Source organism: Notolabrus celidotus, chromosome 23 (genome assembly GCF_009762535.1).
Source record: "Notolabrus celidotus isolate fNotCel1 chromosome 23, fNotCel1.pri, whole genome shotgun sequence".
Lineage (NCBI taxonomy): Eukaryota > Metazoa > Chordata > Actinopteri > Labriformes > Labridae > Notolabrus > Notolabrus celidotus.
Window position 1 is genome coordinate 11,772,887 of NC_048294.1, and position 16,019 is coordinate 11,788,905.

General features: G+C 39.9%; 1 protein-coding gene across 1 annotated transcript in view; it reads left to right on the forward strand.

Annotated features, from left to right (window-relative positions):
* hdlbpb (high density lipoprotein binding protein b) overlaps window positions 1–13,374 on the forward strand; it is a 31,791-nt gene extending 18,417 nt beyond the window's left edge. The window contains exons 11-28 of the mRNA XM_034677195.1: window positions 2,119–2,197; window positions 2,599–2,738; window positions 2,819–2,923; window positions 3,019–3,132; window positions 3,209–3,295; window positions 3,383–3,514; window positions 4,479–4,697; window positions 4,805–5,026; window positions 7,723–7,941; window positions 8,268–8,409; window positions 8,601–8,728; window positions 8,811–8,915; window positions 9,079–9,213; window positions 10,430–10,573; window positions 11,420–11,599; window positions 11,681–11,797; window positions 12,005–12,163; window positions 12,261–13,374. Coding sequence (XP_034533086.1) covers window positions 2,119–2,197; window positions 2,599–2,738; window positions 2,819–2,923; window positions 3,019–3,132; window positions 3,209–3,295; window positions 3,383–3,514; window positions 4,479–4,697; window positions 4,805–5,026; window positions 7,723–7,941; window positions 8,268–8,409; window positions 8,601–8,728; window positions 8,811–8,915; window positions 9,079–9,213; window positions 10,430–10,573; window positions 11,420–11,599; window positions 11,681–11,797; window positions 12,005–12,163; window positions 12,261–12,353 — 2,520 coding nt within the window. The 3' untranslated portion in view covers window positions 12,354–13,374. The remainder of the gene's footprint in view (window positions 1–2,118; window positions 2,198–2,598; window positions 2,739–2,818; window positions 2,924–3,018; window positions 3,133–3,208; window positions 3,296–3,382; window positions 3,515–4,478; window positions 4,698–4,804; window positions 5,027–7,722; window positions 7,942–8,267; window positions 8,410–8,600; window positions 8,729–8,810; window positions 8,916–9,078; window positions 9,214–10,429; window positions 10,574–11,419; window positions 11,600–11,680; window positions 11,798–12,004; window positions 12,164–12,260) is intronic.
* The last annotated feature ends 2,645 nt before the right edge of the window (window positions 13,375–16,019 follow it).

Here is a 16,019-nt window from a genome sequence, read left to right on the forward strand (position 1 = left end):
TGGATTATAGGATTTTCAAATAGTAACATTTATTTAACATTTAGAAATATGGTTTTTAATTTGGTAAGGTGACAAATAAATGGGATGTGACCCCCACACAGCAAAACAAATGTTTATTCCAACCACCACATTTCGTTCATGAGATTAGAGCTGAAAGCGAAAGTGCTGCACACAGATTAACTAATAAATGTGCCAATTCAGTGAATTGATAGTTAAATTAGGAGAGGAGATTTTCAGTTGTGCAGCATGTTAATGTGTTATATTTCTCTGTGTCCCTAACACTTGGCGTTTGATTCCAAAAATAAATCCATAAACAGCATCATTCAGACCGCAGGTATCCACTAGCTGCAGAAACATGCTGCTTAATGACTTTTTCACAATGGGTTTTTTTTTTTTCCCTGAACGTTTTTCCACTCCATCATACAATGAAAAACGTGAGGCAGTGAGGGGAATTTGTGGTTCTTTCACTTATTGAAAAAAGAACAAGAAAACAGCGGGTCCATCACCTCCTGGAAACAAGACAGGAGTAAGAGTGGAGTTTCACCTGCTGATGGAAGAGATGCAGAATGTTTCAGGATGTCGCTTCTAGTGATACTGGAACCTCACATATAAAAGAGGACCAACAATTTCTGTGATCATGAACAGCAGCTAGCTTCAATCAATCAACCTTTATTTATACAACACCAAATCACAACAACAGTTATCTCAAGATGATTTTACAAACAGAGCAGGTCTAGATCGTACTCTATGTTATATTATCAACAAAGACCCAAAATCAAGACAGGATAAGATCCAGTCCCATCTTCCACACTGTAAAAAAATGCCCCTCAAAAACAAGAAAAAAAAACGTATTTCACAGTACTTTTACCTTGAAATAAGCAAAAAATCTGCCAATAGAACAAGTGAAAATTTACTTGGTAAGATTTTTTAAATTAGGATGTAATATTTAGAAAACTGTGATCTTAAAATTAGCAGGGAAAACTTATTTTAAGTAATATATTACCAGTATTTTAAAGCTTAGTGTCTCAGAATAAGACAGGAATGCTAACAATTAGTATTTTTTCACTCCAAAAAAGATTTTTTGCACAAATACATTTCATGTCAACTTCTTCATTTGTGATATATTCACCTTAATTTGAGTTGTATTATAGCAGCACTTCTCTAGTTTAAGACCATCTTGTACTTGAAATAAGATTACAAAGTTTAATTTGAGCTTTTTGAGATATAATGTCTTCTCATAGTGAGCTGGATATACTAATATTCAGTCATACTGTTTTTTAGGATAAGCCAGCTATGCTCAAAAGTAGGTGTTTCATTGTGTCCATGTAGTTTGAGGATGTATATTTTGATCTGATTTAGAAGAACAGAGCCTGAAAACTGTAACCCACCCTTAAAAAAACAACTTTTCTTTCTTTCTTTCTTTCTTTTATTAATGGAGTTGTTTTCTGATAAATTCTCCAATAAAATGCATTTACTTAAATCAAGTAAAGGGTTTGTCTTAAATCAAGATTATCCACCTTCTACAAATAAGATCTCAGCTTGAAAAATGTATGAAATGTAAAATAAACCTTGATTCTTCTAAATTACAACTCAAAACAAGATCCTTTCAAGATTGTTTGACTTAACAAGATACTTAAGATGTCTTAAAACAAGTCCCTCTATCTTGCTCAAATGTTACTTTTTAATTAAATGTATCTTAAATCAAGTGGGATAAGACATTTTGACCAAAAATGACACAATTTCACTTGGTAAGATTTTGAGTTTTTGCAGTGCAGACAGGACTCAGTCTGATCTCATCTTAATTCAGCATGAGCAGAGCACTTTGCAGCATTTAGTAAGTTATAGCAGCAAGGACACAAATTTACAGGCAGAAACCTTCAGCAGGACCAGACTCATGTTAGACAGCCATCTGTCTGACATCACATCTGTAAATTCGGTCCAATCTTGGACCGAATTTAGAGATCAAGATGTTAAAATCTCTTAAATAATTCAATCTGTTAATTTGTGTCTCCTACAATCCACACAGAATGTTTTTCTTCCATGTTAATCCTGAGTTTAATCAGTGACTGAATCTCTGCGTCACATCTGTAAAGTCTCTCTCTGCTTGTCTGCATGCAGCTGGTGAGGATGGACTACACTGAAGTAATCATAGATCAGCGTTTCCACAGACACCTCATCGGGAAGAACGGAGCCAACAGTGAGTGCACTCCTGCTCTGCTGAGCTCAACAGAAATAAACACACTTTGTTATTATGGCCACTATTTCTGTTTGTGCTTGTTACGCTCAATACCTTCACATCTTGGAGCAGTATGCAGAATTCTTGGATGTGTACTCTGCTCAGCTTAGTCAGACTTTGGCTGGGTGTTAGAGGAAGCCTGACATGAGAGCCAACAGCTGAATGTGAGCCTTCATAGGTAATCTGGTGTTCGCTGAAATCTTGATACACCTGTTTTTACTGTCAAAGTAGATGGAGCTGAAATGTTCAAGACTTCAGGGGCTTGTGCTTTTTTAATCCTCATAAGATTAACTCCAAAATCTGTGATGCTGTGATAAATCTATAGTTTCACTCACTCGTCCAACCCTCTCTTCTTCTTTCAGTCAATCGGATCAAGGAGCAGTACAAAGTATCCGTACGAATCCCGCAGGACTCTGAGCGGAGTGGCCTGGTCCGGATCGAAGGAGACCCTAAAGGAGTCCAGCTAGCGCGCAGAGAGCTCATTGAGATGGCTCAGAGGATGGTGAGGCTTCAACTCGTTTCATTCATTCAAAAAAGTAAGTCAAAAGTAAGCCCGCTTAAACTTTTGTTACACATTTGCAGGAAAACGAGCGCACTAAAGACCTGATCGTGGAGCAGAAGTTTCATCGGACAATCATCGGACAGAAGGGAGAAAAGATCAAAGAAGTTCGAGACAAGTTCCCTGAGGTGAACATCATCTTCAAGCCTTACTGAACTCACCTTTGTAATATAACAAGCTTTGATCTGTTCAATCTGACGCGTGTTATCTCGTCTACCTCTAGGTCATCATCAATTTCCCCGACCCAGCACAGAAGAGTGACATCGTCCAGCTGAGAGGACCGAAGAACGAGGTGGAGAAATGTGCAAAGTTCCTGCAGAAAATAATCGCCGACCTGGTAGGATCTAACTCTTTCTGTCCCATCCTCCTGATCTGCCTCCGATCTTCTACAGCTGCTTTTCTTTCTCTTGCAGATCGAGAACAGCTTCTCGCTCTCTGTGCCTATCTTCAAGCAGTTCCACAAAAACATCATTGGAAAGGGAGGTGCAAACATAAAGAAGGTAGGCTGATACTGGCACTGGAATGTGTGTTTTTTTTTTATATGTTAGGTTAAAACGCAAAGTAACAGATGTCGTCAACGCTCTCAGATCCGTGAAGAGACCAACACTAAGATTGACCTGCCGACAGAGAACAGTAACTCTGAGATGATCGTCATCACCGGCAAGAAGAGCAACTGTGAGGTGGCTAAAGATCGAATCCTCGCCATCCAGAGAGAGCTGGTGAGATTTCCTTGAGGCCCCTTAAACATGACTTTGGGTTAGACCTTTACATTTGTATGACATGCACCAGTGAGCAGTAGGGATGTAACGATACACTCAGCAGACGATTCGATTTGAATCCCGTTTTTCGGTTCACTCACGATTCTCTAATGATTTTCAAGAAAACTGGATCGATCGAAATTTAAATCACTATTATTTTATTTCAATTCTCAGATATGGACAGTTGCAATATATATTTTTTCTCTTATATTTCTTTGTAAACAAAGTAATCCTTTTTCATTTTAAGGTGTGTTGTAACTCAAATAAAACAACTGCACACTTTTTCAGTACCTTGCAAAAAAAATAAAAATGACCTGATTCTGAAACATGCTTTAAACTTAAAACACCTCCACTCAGCGAGTGACGAGAGAGCAGCGCAAGAGACTAAATGATGATGAACAAGTGGAGTACAATGCAGATAGCGCCTTCTACTGTTTAAAAATAATATCCTGATACAAATTCTGTTGAATCGATTTTAATCCATCCTTATTTGTATTGATTTTTTACTGATTTGCGATATATGCTTACATCCCCAGTGAGCAGTGAAGGTTTTGAATAGAGAAACTGCATTCAAGGTCCACTTACTGGCTTTCATTGAGCTCTCATTATCTTACGTCCTTCCTCATTGTAAGGCTCAGTTGTAATCACACGGCGGTATCAAACTTCTGTCTCAATGACAGCCGAGTTATCTCCATGACAACTAACTCACCTGTATCCACTGAGGATGACCATGAGATGTGGTTCTTTTGAAGGGAAGAGCAACTGTCGTCTTTTCTCTATTCATAGAAATAACTCTCACACCGCGCATAATCAGAAGTTTTAAACATCTAGTTCGAGGACCCAGCAGGGATGAGGTCAAATAAAGGTCAAATAAAGGTCAAGTAAAGGTCGTGTGTATGACAGTATCTCTCTGGCTCTCCTTCAGGCCAACATTAAGGAGGCGGAAGTCACCATCCCCGCAAAACTGCACAACTCGCTGATTGGCTCTAAAGGCTGCCTGGTTCGATCCATCATGGAGGACTGTGGTGGCGTCCACATACATTTCCCCTCCGAGGGCTCCGGCTCAGACAAAGTCACCATCAGAGGACCTGCAGGAGAGGTGGAGAAAGCCAAGAAACAGCTTCTGCAGCTCGCGGAAGAGAAGGTGGGGTAATAAAAAAAAAAAGTCTATAGAGTATCTGAAGATGACTAAAAGGAAATACTGACATCTATTTCCTGTTTTCCCTCTCTCCTTCCTTTTGCCGTCTTCAGCAAGTCAACAACTTCACAGCTGAGCTCCAGGCAAAACCAGAGTACCATAAATTTCTGATTGGCAGAGGCGGGGCTAATATTCGCCGTGTGCGGGACAAGACGGGGGCTCGCATCATTTTCCCGTCACCGGACGACACGGAGCAGGAGCTGATCACCATCGTAGGGAAGGAGGAGGCTGTTCGTCTGGCTCAGAAGGAGCTGGAAAGTCTGGTCAAAAACCTGGTGAGTACAGCTCATCTTCTCTTTGCGGCATTTTCACTTTTAATTGATAGTACAGTTGAAGAGGGACAGGAAATATGGAGAGTAGAGAGTGGAGGAGGACATGCAGCAAATGGTCAAAGCTGGAATCGAACCTGCGACCTCTATGACGAGGGCAATAGCCTCTGGATATGGGGCGCACTTAGACCCCTAGGCAAACGGCACCCCTTCTCTTCCATCTTTAACCATATCTTCTACAGACTCATTTTTCGCTTCTGGTTTTCAGTGGTTTGTATCATTTTGACAAAGTAACTACTAAAAAGCAAAAGAATAATGGAACATTTGTGATAAAAATGAAAGAAGTAAGATACCAAGAGAAAAACCTGCTTATTATGAAAATAACTGAACCCTGGAGGAATGTGGAGGGTAAAATATAAAAATGTTGATCATAGTAACCTTTTGTGAGAGGCTTACCAAATTTTCTCACAATCTTGCAAAAGTTTTTATGGATCTTGAATTTTTATTTTCCAAAGATGTCGCAAAAATTTCTTTGGTATCTTACAAAAGCATCACTGGACAAAGAAGTGTTTCCAAGAATCTTGCAAAAGTATTCGCACACTACCAGTCAAAAGTTTGGAAACACCTTCTCATTCAAGGGTTTGTATTTATTTCAATTATTTGGAACACTGTAGATTAATACCAAAGACATAAAAACTATGAAAGATAATATATGGAATTATTTAATTCACAAAAAAGTGTTAAACAAACCAGAATATGTTTTTTATTTTAGATTCTGTAAAGTAGGCCCCTTTTTCCTTCATGACAGCTTTGCACACTCTTGGTATTCTCTCAGTCTGCTTCATGAAGTGGTCTCCTGGAATGGTTTCTAATTAACATGAGCCATGTCAAGAGTTCATTGTAGAATGACTTGCCTTCATAATGTGTTTGAGACCATCAGTTGTGTTGTTCAGAGGTAGGGTTAGTACACAATGGATGACCCTATTTGACTACTGTTGTAATCCAGATTATGGTAAAACCAGATTATTTCTTAATGTTGAACAATGTTGAAAATAATTAAAATAAATAAAAACCATTGCATGAGAAGGTGTGTCCAAACTTTTGACTGGTAGTGTAGATCTTGCAGAAAGTTTCCAAGAGTCTTGCAAAAGTTTCTTCAGGATCGTACAAAAGTATCGCTAGACCCAGAAACGTCTTATTATGAAAATAACTGAACCCTGGAGGAATGTGGAGGGTAAAATATAAAAATGTTGATCATAGTAACCTTTTGTGAGAGGCTTACCAAATTTTCTCACAATCTTGCAAAAGTTTTTATGGATCTTGAATTTTTATTTTCCAAAGATGTCGCAAAAATTTCTTTGGTATCTTACAAAAGCATCACTGGACAAAGAAGTGTTTCCAAGAATCTTGCAAAAGTATTCGCACACTACCAGTCAAAAGTTTGGAAACACCTTCTCATTCAAGGGTTTGTATTTATTTCAATTATTTGGAACACTGTAGATTAATACCAAAGACATAAAAACTATGAAAGATAATATATGGAATTATTTAATTCACAAAAAAGTGTTAAACAAACCAGAATATGTTTTTTATTTTAGATTCTGTAAAGTAGGCCCCTTTTTCCTTCATGACAGCTTTGCACACTCTTGGTATTCTCTCAGTCTGCTTCATGAAGTGGTCTCCTGGAATGGTTTCTAATTAACATGAGCCATGTCAAGAGTTCATTGTAGAATGACTTGCCTTCATAATGTGTTTGAGACCATCAGTTGTGTTGTTCAGAGGTAGGGTTAGTACACAATGGATGACCCTATTTGACTACTGTTGTAATCCAGATTATGGTAAAACCAGATTATTTCTTAATGTTGAACAATGTTGAAAATAATTAAAATAAATAAAAACCATTGCATGAGAAGGTGTGTCCAAACTTTTGACTGGTAGTGTAGATCTTGCAGAAAGTTTCCAAGAGTCTTGCAAAAGTTTCTTCAGGATCGTACAAAAGTATCGCTAGACCCAGAAACGTTTTCAAGAATCTTGCAATTTTTTCAAAGATCATGCAAAAGTTTATTTGGGATCTTACAAAAGTTTTTGGGGGGATTTTTGGGGGAAAAATTGTTTGAATCTTGCAAAAATGTTGCTGCACCTAAAGATTTCTTCAAGAATCAAGCAAAAAGGGTCTTTGGATCTTGCAAAAGTTTCTTGGTGATCTTGCAAAAATTTCCAAGAATCTTGCAAAAATTTCTCATAATCTCAAACCGACCTTACAAAAGTATCTCTGGACCCAGAAATGTTTTCAAATCTTGCACACATTTTTTCGAAGATCATGCAAAAGTTTCTCAGGATCTTGCAAAAGTTTACTTGTGATATTTTTCAAAACATTTCTGGGATCTTGCAAAAAAATTCTCTGAATCTTGCAAACGTTTCTTCAGGGTCTTACAAAAGTTTTGCTGCACCTCCAAATGTTTTCAAGAATCTAGCAAAAATGTTCTTTTGATCTTGCAAACGTTTCTTGGTGATCTTGCAAATGATTACAATTATTAATCATAAATCTCCATTCATGACTCTTTAGTAATTATGAGGGAAATACCTCTCTATAGATTCAGCAGAAAATGAAACTACATTTGTGTTGTTTTTTATACATTTCTAAATAATCAGTGCCATGCTGCTAAATCTCTCTCCTCTTGTTTGATCCTTGTTGTCTCCAGGACGACGTGGTTGAGGACAGCATGGTCGTAGACGTTCGCCACCATCGCCACTTTGTGTGTCGAAGAGGTCAGGTGCTGCGGGAACTGGCTGAGGAGTACGGAGGAGTGGCCGTGAGCTTCCCTCGTACAGGAGCCAACAGCCAGCGGGTCACTCTGAAGGGAGCGAAGGATTGTGTCGAGGCGGCCAAGAAACGCATCCAGGAGATCATCGAGGACCTGGTAAGAAACATTAGAGAGGGAAATTCAGATTGCTAAGAATTCTTTTCTTTCTTTTAATTTGATTTCAATCATTTTTTTTTGTGTTCAGGTCAAACTAAAGCTGCAAGTTCAATCTTATGATTGTAAATGTCACTGATTAGCTGCATTTTACATGTCAGTCACAATTGGGAGGCAAAAAATGACATGAAGGTCTTGAAGTAATTCTTTCTCTCTCTCTCTCTCTCTCTCTCTCTCTCTCTCTCTCTCTCTCTCTCTCTCTCTCTCTCTCTCTCTCTCTCTCTCTCTCTCTCTCTCTCACTCTCACTCTTTCCCTCTCCCCTGACCAGGAGTCCCAGGTGAGCGTGGAGGTGGCGATCCCTCAGCGCTATCATCGCGCTATCATGGGGCCTAAAGGCTGCCGCATCCAGCAGATCACCAGGGAGCACGAAGTCCAGATCAAGTTCCCTGAGAGGGAGGACAACTCTGCAGGTAAACAAACCACATAAACATATTTAATGTGAACTTCTGGATGTATTTATTCAACTACTTTAATAATAACATCAAACTATTCTGATCCAGTTTTGCAGCATTGAAGAAGAAATGAGTATTTCTCTTATTGGCATGGAAATTAGCAGCAGAGAGAGTTACTTTTGAGTCCATAATCTGTGGTTAAATTACAGGTCAGGAGGCCCCTCCGCAGGAAAACGGTGAGGTCAGTCCAGACGCGGAGTTCGTCCCCCGCAAATGTGACATCATCATCATCTCTGGGCGTGCAGAGAAGTGTGAACAGGCGAAAGCTGCCCTACTGGTAAGGCAGCATTTTTGGTCAGTCACAGACAGGATTAGATCTCTTCTGTTTCCTCAGTAATGATCCTCGTTTCCTCCTTCAGGCGTTGGTGCCGATAACAGAGGACGTTGAGGTGTCCTACGAGCTTCATCGCTACATCATCGGGCAGAAAGGCAGCGGCATACGAAAGATGATGGAGGAGTACGAGGTGAGCGCTCTCACTGGATCTCTGCTGCCATCTTCTGGCTGAAAGACATTTACATGCTGAGGAAAACAGGCTTTGTTGTTATGATGCATTGTAACTGCTTTTATAAATGAAAAAGTAAGAGTGTGAGCTGTTAGATAGTCTAAATTGTGTGCATGTCTTGCAGGTGAACATCTGGGTGCCACAGCCAGAAAAGCAGCTGGATGTGATCAAGGTGACGGGGCTGGTAGCTAACGTGGAGCGAGCCAAACAGGGTCTGCTTGAGAGGGTGAAAGAGCTGCAGGCTGAGCAGGAGGACAGGGTAAAACATATTACACTACCAAACCGACTTCCTCAAATGTGAAACTAACTTCACATCAGTGTTAATTTTGGCGGCTATTTCAGATTTAGTCTTAGTCTTTAGACGAAAATGCCTGTTAGTTTTAGTCACATTTTAGTCTTTTCAGCCCTTTATAGTTTTAGTCTAGTTTTAGTCGGTGGAAACTCAGAACATTTTAGTCTTTGATTTTTGCCAAAACATCTTCACTCTTTAAATAATTCATGTAGTTGATCAGATATTGGTATCAGGGTTATACCAAGTGTTAAAATCGTCAACACTCCTTTAACACTTTTGCTTGTGTAATGTCTTAAGTTAAGTTATTCAGCCTGTCCCTGCTAAAATGTCAAAAGACTACATTCTTGATGTGACCACCGTGACTGTATTTTGATTCTCTTGACTCACAGAAAAATGCCATGTAAGGACTGTATTGCACATTTATGACGGTCCTTGAATGAAGTGAAGTGCACCTGCAGCGACAGGTGCACTGGTCAGTCAGTCAGTTCACTGCACTCTGAAATGCATCTGCATCTTTGATGACAAGGAGTTGATCCAAACTTACTGAAGGTGTCTGATGTATCACCAAACTGGAATAAATCAAGCTGTAGACGCAGAGCTTTTTACGGTAATGGCGGCGGCAAAAACAGCAAACATTAAATATTAAACAGAAGTCCCCCGGTTGTGTCTCCATCACTAATACACACCAGGTGTAAAAATCATCAATGAAGAGGAGACAGAAGCATGGAGGCAGGGAGAGCTGGTTCATAAAGCACACCTGCTGCAGGTAGAGACCAAGCTACCACTGCACCCCTCAGATAATAACTCAGCCTGTCACAGGAACGCATCACTTTTATTTCTAAAGATTAGACGCACAGCGGGGGAAATATGGATTGTTTATGTCTGGCAGTCCCCCACTAAAGTTTTTGTCTCATCATCGTCAACAAAATCAAAACATACGTTTGTCAGAGTTTTTATTATCAGTGATGTATTTTGGCTTGTCATAGACTCGTTTTCGTCATGAAAAATTAGTTGTTGACGAACATTTATGGTCATAATTTCGTTAACGAAATTAACACTGCTTCACATGGTGCTGATCCTCCTCACATTTCTCCAACATCATATAAACATGGTTACACAGTTCATATCTCATGTTTTTACTCTGGAGATATTTGAGGTCTCTGATGTGTTGTCTCTTTTTTAGGCTCTGCGCAGTTTCAAGGTAACCATGTCTGTAGATCCGAAGTTTCACCCCAAGATCATCGGACGCAAGGGAGCGGTCATCTCTCAGATCAGGAAAGATCACGATGTCAGCATCCAGTTCCCTGATAAAGGAGACGAGCAGCAGGTAATGCCTGGCACACATCCCAGGATTCTTCAAACCTTCACACATTTAGAGACCACGCACTTGATGATAACCAAAGACAGATCGCACAAGATCTCTCACCACACACTAACCGATTCTTCAGCAGAGTATCAGGTTCTTCACGCTCAATATTCCAAATCTCGCGTAGTAACACGTGACTTCGGTGTAAACATACATGGCGGACAAACAGGTAGAAGCAATGATGATTGTTTTCGGTCTCTTACTTTCCAGAAACACACACAAAAAAGAAAAACAATTATGGAAAAAGTCATCGTCGGAGGTCCAAGAGACTTTTGTTTTCACCAGCGGCATGTTTTTGTTTGTCTTTACTTCCTCTTCTGTCAGTCAGCTGAGTCAGCTCGCGTCTTGATTGGCTTTTGCTCCGGTACACGTGACATTACACGCTGTGTGTGCTCGGCTTCTCTCGGAGCATCCAGCACACTACAGGATTACTAGTCGCAAATATTAAACATGTTCATTATTTACAATCTCTCCTTCTAAGGCCTTCCCAGCGGCTTTGACCGGACAGAATAACTCTTAACACACCCCACACCACAGGAACACCAGACACGATGTCGTATGCAAACATCAGACAATCTGGCCTTTGCTGGCTTTGATCGTAAGGGGGAGATCGGGACAAAAATCCCCCTGATTATCCTGTAGTGTGTTCCCCGCCTTTTGCCTTTCCTCCTTTCAATTCAGTTTAGTTCTTTAAAAGTAGCTTCATCCTGTCTTACACTTTTCCTACCTTTCTGCATTAAATGCTCATCCTCTGTTGTCCTCTATTCTCATCCATTTATCCCCGTTCTGGGTTTCCCCCGCTCGCAGGATCTGATCGTGATCTCCGGGTACGAGCGCAACGTGGAGGAGGCCCGTCAGGCAATCCAGCAGCTGGTGGCCGAGCTGCAGGAGATGGTGAGCCAAGACGTTCACCTGGACCCGAGGACCCACGCTCGCATCATCGGAGCGCGAGGCAAAGCCATCCGCAAGCTAATGGAGGAGTTCAAGGTAAGACGTTACTGCCAACTTCATCTTTTTGTTGACTTACCCGTTGCTTTTGATTACTTCTGAACTTGTTGATGTTTTCAGGTGGATATCCGGTTCCCGCAGCCAGGTTCAGACGAGCCTGATAAAGTGACTGTTACCGGTCTTCCTGAGACAGTGGACAATGCAATCGATCACCTGCTGAACCTGGAGGAGGAATATGTGAGTTCAAGAACACAGCAGCAGCAGAGTTTCCATCATAGATAGATATTGAATATTAAGCAGATTTAGAAAAGAGGACGACTGTGCTTAAATCTTTTGATTGTATCGTATTTAACATAATTGAATTAACTAATTCTGTTAATTTAAATGCCAAGAAAAATCCAGAATAGTAGGTAAGAGAGCTTTTTTTTCCTCCACCCCTCTCAGATGCTCAGTGTGACAGAGACAGAGACCTTGGCAGCGTACATGAAGCCTCCATCTCGATACGGTGGGGGAGGTGGAGCTGCAGGACTCGATGACGGCAGCGGGGGTCCGGCTAAGGGCTTTGTGGTTCGGGACGCTCCCTGGAACGCAGCAGGGAACAAGGTCTAGCAAGTCCATTCTCACTTTCACTCTACGTAAGAGTCACTCCTGACGCTCTGCAGCTGTGTTCTGAAACATTCTGCATCTGTTTGTTTTTCAGGCTCCCGACATGAGCAGCGCCGAGGATTTCCCCACCTTCGGGACAGGTGTCGCCCCAAAGCAAGCGTCTGCCTGGGGTCCCAAAAAATTCTGAAGCCGCTTATCTGAGGAATGAAAAAAAAAAAAAACTTGTGTAAAGTAGATGATGAGAGATGACAAAACATCTCTAATCAAATTGCTGCTCGCCTTCTCCCCTCCTCCTCTTCTCTTTAGTGACCTCCCCTTTTGTCTCTCTTTATCCTCCCAAAACCAGCCGCAATGAATTCTGGGAGAACAATCCCTTTTTTTAAAAATCTCATCCGTCTGTCCTCCTAGTCCCTCCTCCTTCATTTCTGAGAGGAGAAAAAGGAACATTTCAGTGCTCTCTAGTTCATGCTGCCCTGCTCTGCCTCTCGGTTGCATCTGCACCTGCTGGTCCCCATGTAATAGTTGAAAAAACGGCGGCCATTTTTACACCTCAGAAATCGCAAAAATCTCCACATGACAATGAAACTATCACTTCACTGCAATACATTAGAAAAAGATAGAGTTATACAAGTAGAAAAGGAGGAACTATCCAAGTAAGGGGGGGTAGAATTTGAATGATAAGCTATGAAAGGGGGATTTTATTGTGAAAGAGAAGTTTTTAAACAACATGTTTTTTCAAGGTTTCTTTTTTGGGCTTATCTTTCCAGTCAGTAATTTGGGGCAGCAGGTGAGGCAACGAGCTGTGTGTGTGTGTGTGTGTGTGTGTGGGTGTGGGTGTGGGTGTGGGTGTGGGTGTGTGTTGGTGGGTTCAGAGGAGTTTTTCCACCCACAGTTGTTCAACATGTCGGAGCAGGGAGCAAAAAAAAAAACAGCTGCTGTAGTCGACTATCTGGACGTTTTGTTTTTTAAATCTTAAAGAAGCAAATGAAGTTTGTTTGTAATGAAGGTTGTTTTAATTGTTTATTTATTTTGAAAAAGGAGCCATTTTATTTGAACTACTGTGATCATGCGTTTTTATAAAAGCACCCACTGTAGCTTGATGCTTACGACTTTAAGTTTGGGAGTGAATGCTGTACGACAGGGTACTTTGGGCACATGTTAACAATTATGTGTAAGTGTACAAAGAACTTTTCGCTATTTTTTTAAAACTGTGTCTGATTCTTTTTTTTGTTGTTGTTGGTTTCTGGGATTTATGGAAGACTGTGCGTGTGTGTGTGTGTGTGTGTGTGTGTGTGTGTGTGTGTGTGTGTGTGTGTTTGTGGGAGGTAAAATGGTTGAATGAAGCTGAACCAAACTTTTACATGGTCTTTATCTGTCTCTCCTCTCCGTTCTCTTTGAGAGGATTTTAGTTTCTCAGCCTGACATGAAAAAAATTGATTACTTCTTCAAACATTCACACAACGCTGCTTAAACCTGATGGATCCTCCCTCAAAAAAGGCTCTGTATCAACAGCTGCACTTTGATTCTCCTCTGGTAGAAGTGCTACATGTGTATTCAGTAATATTTTGTAGCAAAAACATGTTATTGCCCCATATTCCCTTTCCCAGTTCTAAGATGTAAAGCCATACGGAGGAGGATTAGGGCCACTGAAAAAAAAATAAGGTCACATTTTTTTTTTAATATTATTATTCTGAGAAAATGTCAAAATTCTGAAATTAAGTCATAATTCTGAGAAAAAAGTAATATTTCTGACTTTAATCTCAGAATTCTGACTTTTAATTTCAGAATTTTAACTTTAATCTCAGAATTCTGATTTAAATCTCAGAGTTCTGACTTTTTTTAGAATTCTGACTTTTTTCAGAATTCTGACTTTTTTCAGAATTCTGACTTTTTTAATCTCAGAATTCGGACTTTTTTAATCTCAGAATTCGGACTTTTTTTAATCTCAGAATTCAGACTTTTTTTAATCTCAGAATTCGGACTTTAATCTCATAATTTTAACTTTAATCTCAGAATTCTGATTTAAATCTCAGAGTTCTGACTTTTTTCAGAATTCTGACTTTTTCAATCTCAGAATAATAATAATAAAAATAAATTTGACCTTTTTTTTCCTCTTCCGTAAAGCCACATCCTGTTGCTAAACTGTAAATTTGGCCTGGATTTCAGTCAGTTAATTAATGTTTCTTTGCCCGGAGTCTTAAAAGAAAAGTCAAACATTTAATGAAAACATTTATTTGCTTTCTTTCTGAAGGTTTAGAGATTATCATGTGTAAGTCTGTGCTAATTAGTAACAGGCTTTAGGCAAGAGGTTAGCATAGCTTAGCAAAAAGATTGTCCGCCTGCCTATAGCATAGACTGGATATATAATGGACAGCGTCGCTCCGCCTTTTCCCATTGTACGTTTTTGAAGTTCCAGAACGCAGACATCTTGTACATTTTCTGCAGCCAGAGTCTGCGTAGTAGGGAATTTGTGTGTTTCCACGGTAACAAGCTCCGCCCTACAGCGTACCGTCCCGAGGTCCAACAGAGTTTCTCTCTACGGCAGCTGTCAATCAAACTGAATACGGTAGTAAACCACCGTTTTTTAACTTCTAATAACTAATGAAAAAGAAACTTTTCAGAAAAAGAGGCCTTGAACACAAAACAGTCAAATAATAACTACATATCACCACAGCATACGGATGTGAGAAACATTCATACGACGTGTATTTATTTTTTAAAGTTTGACTGCAGCCCCATTCAAATGAATGGGGGAGACAGTTTTTTTTACCTATACTGCAGCCAGCCACCAGGGGGAGCAGTTTTTGTGGAAGCCTCACAGCGAGATGACGTCCATTTTATATATACAGTCTATGGCCTATACCATAAAAAGTCTAGTTTTAACATTTCACTTGTTTATGTCATCTGAACATGACAGTAAATGAAAAAGTACAAGCTGTAGTTATGTGCTGTAAATATTTAGGCGACTTCAGCTTAGAAGATCTAAGCAAAGCTAACTGTTTATCAAGTTTAAGTTCCAGCTACGGTTTAAACAACAACTGATTTTAGCATTCAGGTTGGTGTATGGATAAAACATTTCATACAAAATAAGTTTGTTAGCTTTCGAGTTGCTGGTAGATGTATTCTAAATCCAAACAGAGCTAAGCATTAGCACTCAATTTCCTGATTCATCCTCATTCTTTCTGGTTAAGCTAACCTCCTCCTGGCTCAAGCCCTTTTCTAATTCCCCGGACATGCAATCAGAAAGTGTTTTTTATCAAATTGTTTAAATTGACGAGGCTCAATAACGAGAGCTCTGGACAAAGACTGGCAACTCTAAATTAAAAGGACATTCAAATAAAAACTCAGGGTCCAATTTAAAAGTCAAAACTGGTGCGAAATTACTCCTTAAAGCTCATCAAAGATTAGAAATCAAAATCAACTATGCAACCCAACTGCAGATCACGTGTGATAAATGTATTTTGCTACTGTCATGGCATCATGTAAGTTTTGCAGAAGAAAACTAGTAAGTTGCCTGTTTTTAGTTTTTTTTAACGTCTGTTTAGCAAGTCTCCCACGATGTTAATTACTTTGTGCGTCTGTTCTTCAGAAGCAGTTTAAGAGCTGCTCTGAAAGCAGCCGACATTTCTGTTCAAAAGCTATGAATAAAACTCACTATTGGCCTTAATTAGTAATTAGACTACAGCATTTTAAAAAAAGGTGTGAATGAAGTATGCAACACTGCAATAACATGTCAGTGACCAGACTTTTTTTCCTACTCCAAATAAAACTTGAAAACGAAAAGGAAACAAAAGCACTAGTAGGTTTTGTCTTTTCTTCATGGCAGCTCACCAACATCACAAAAAAAACCCAA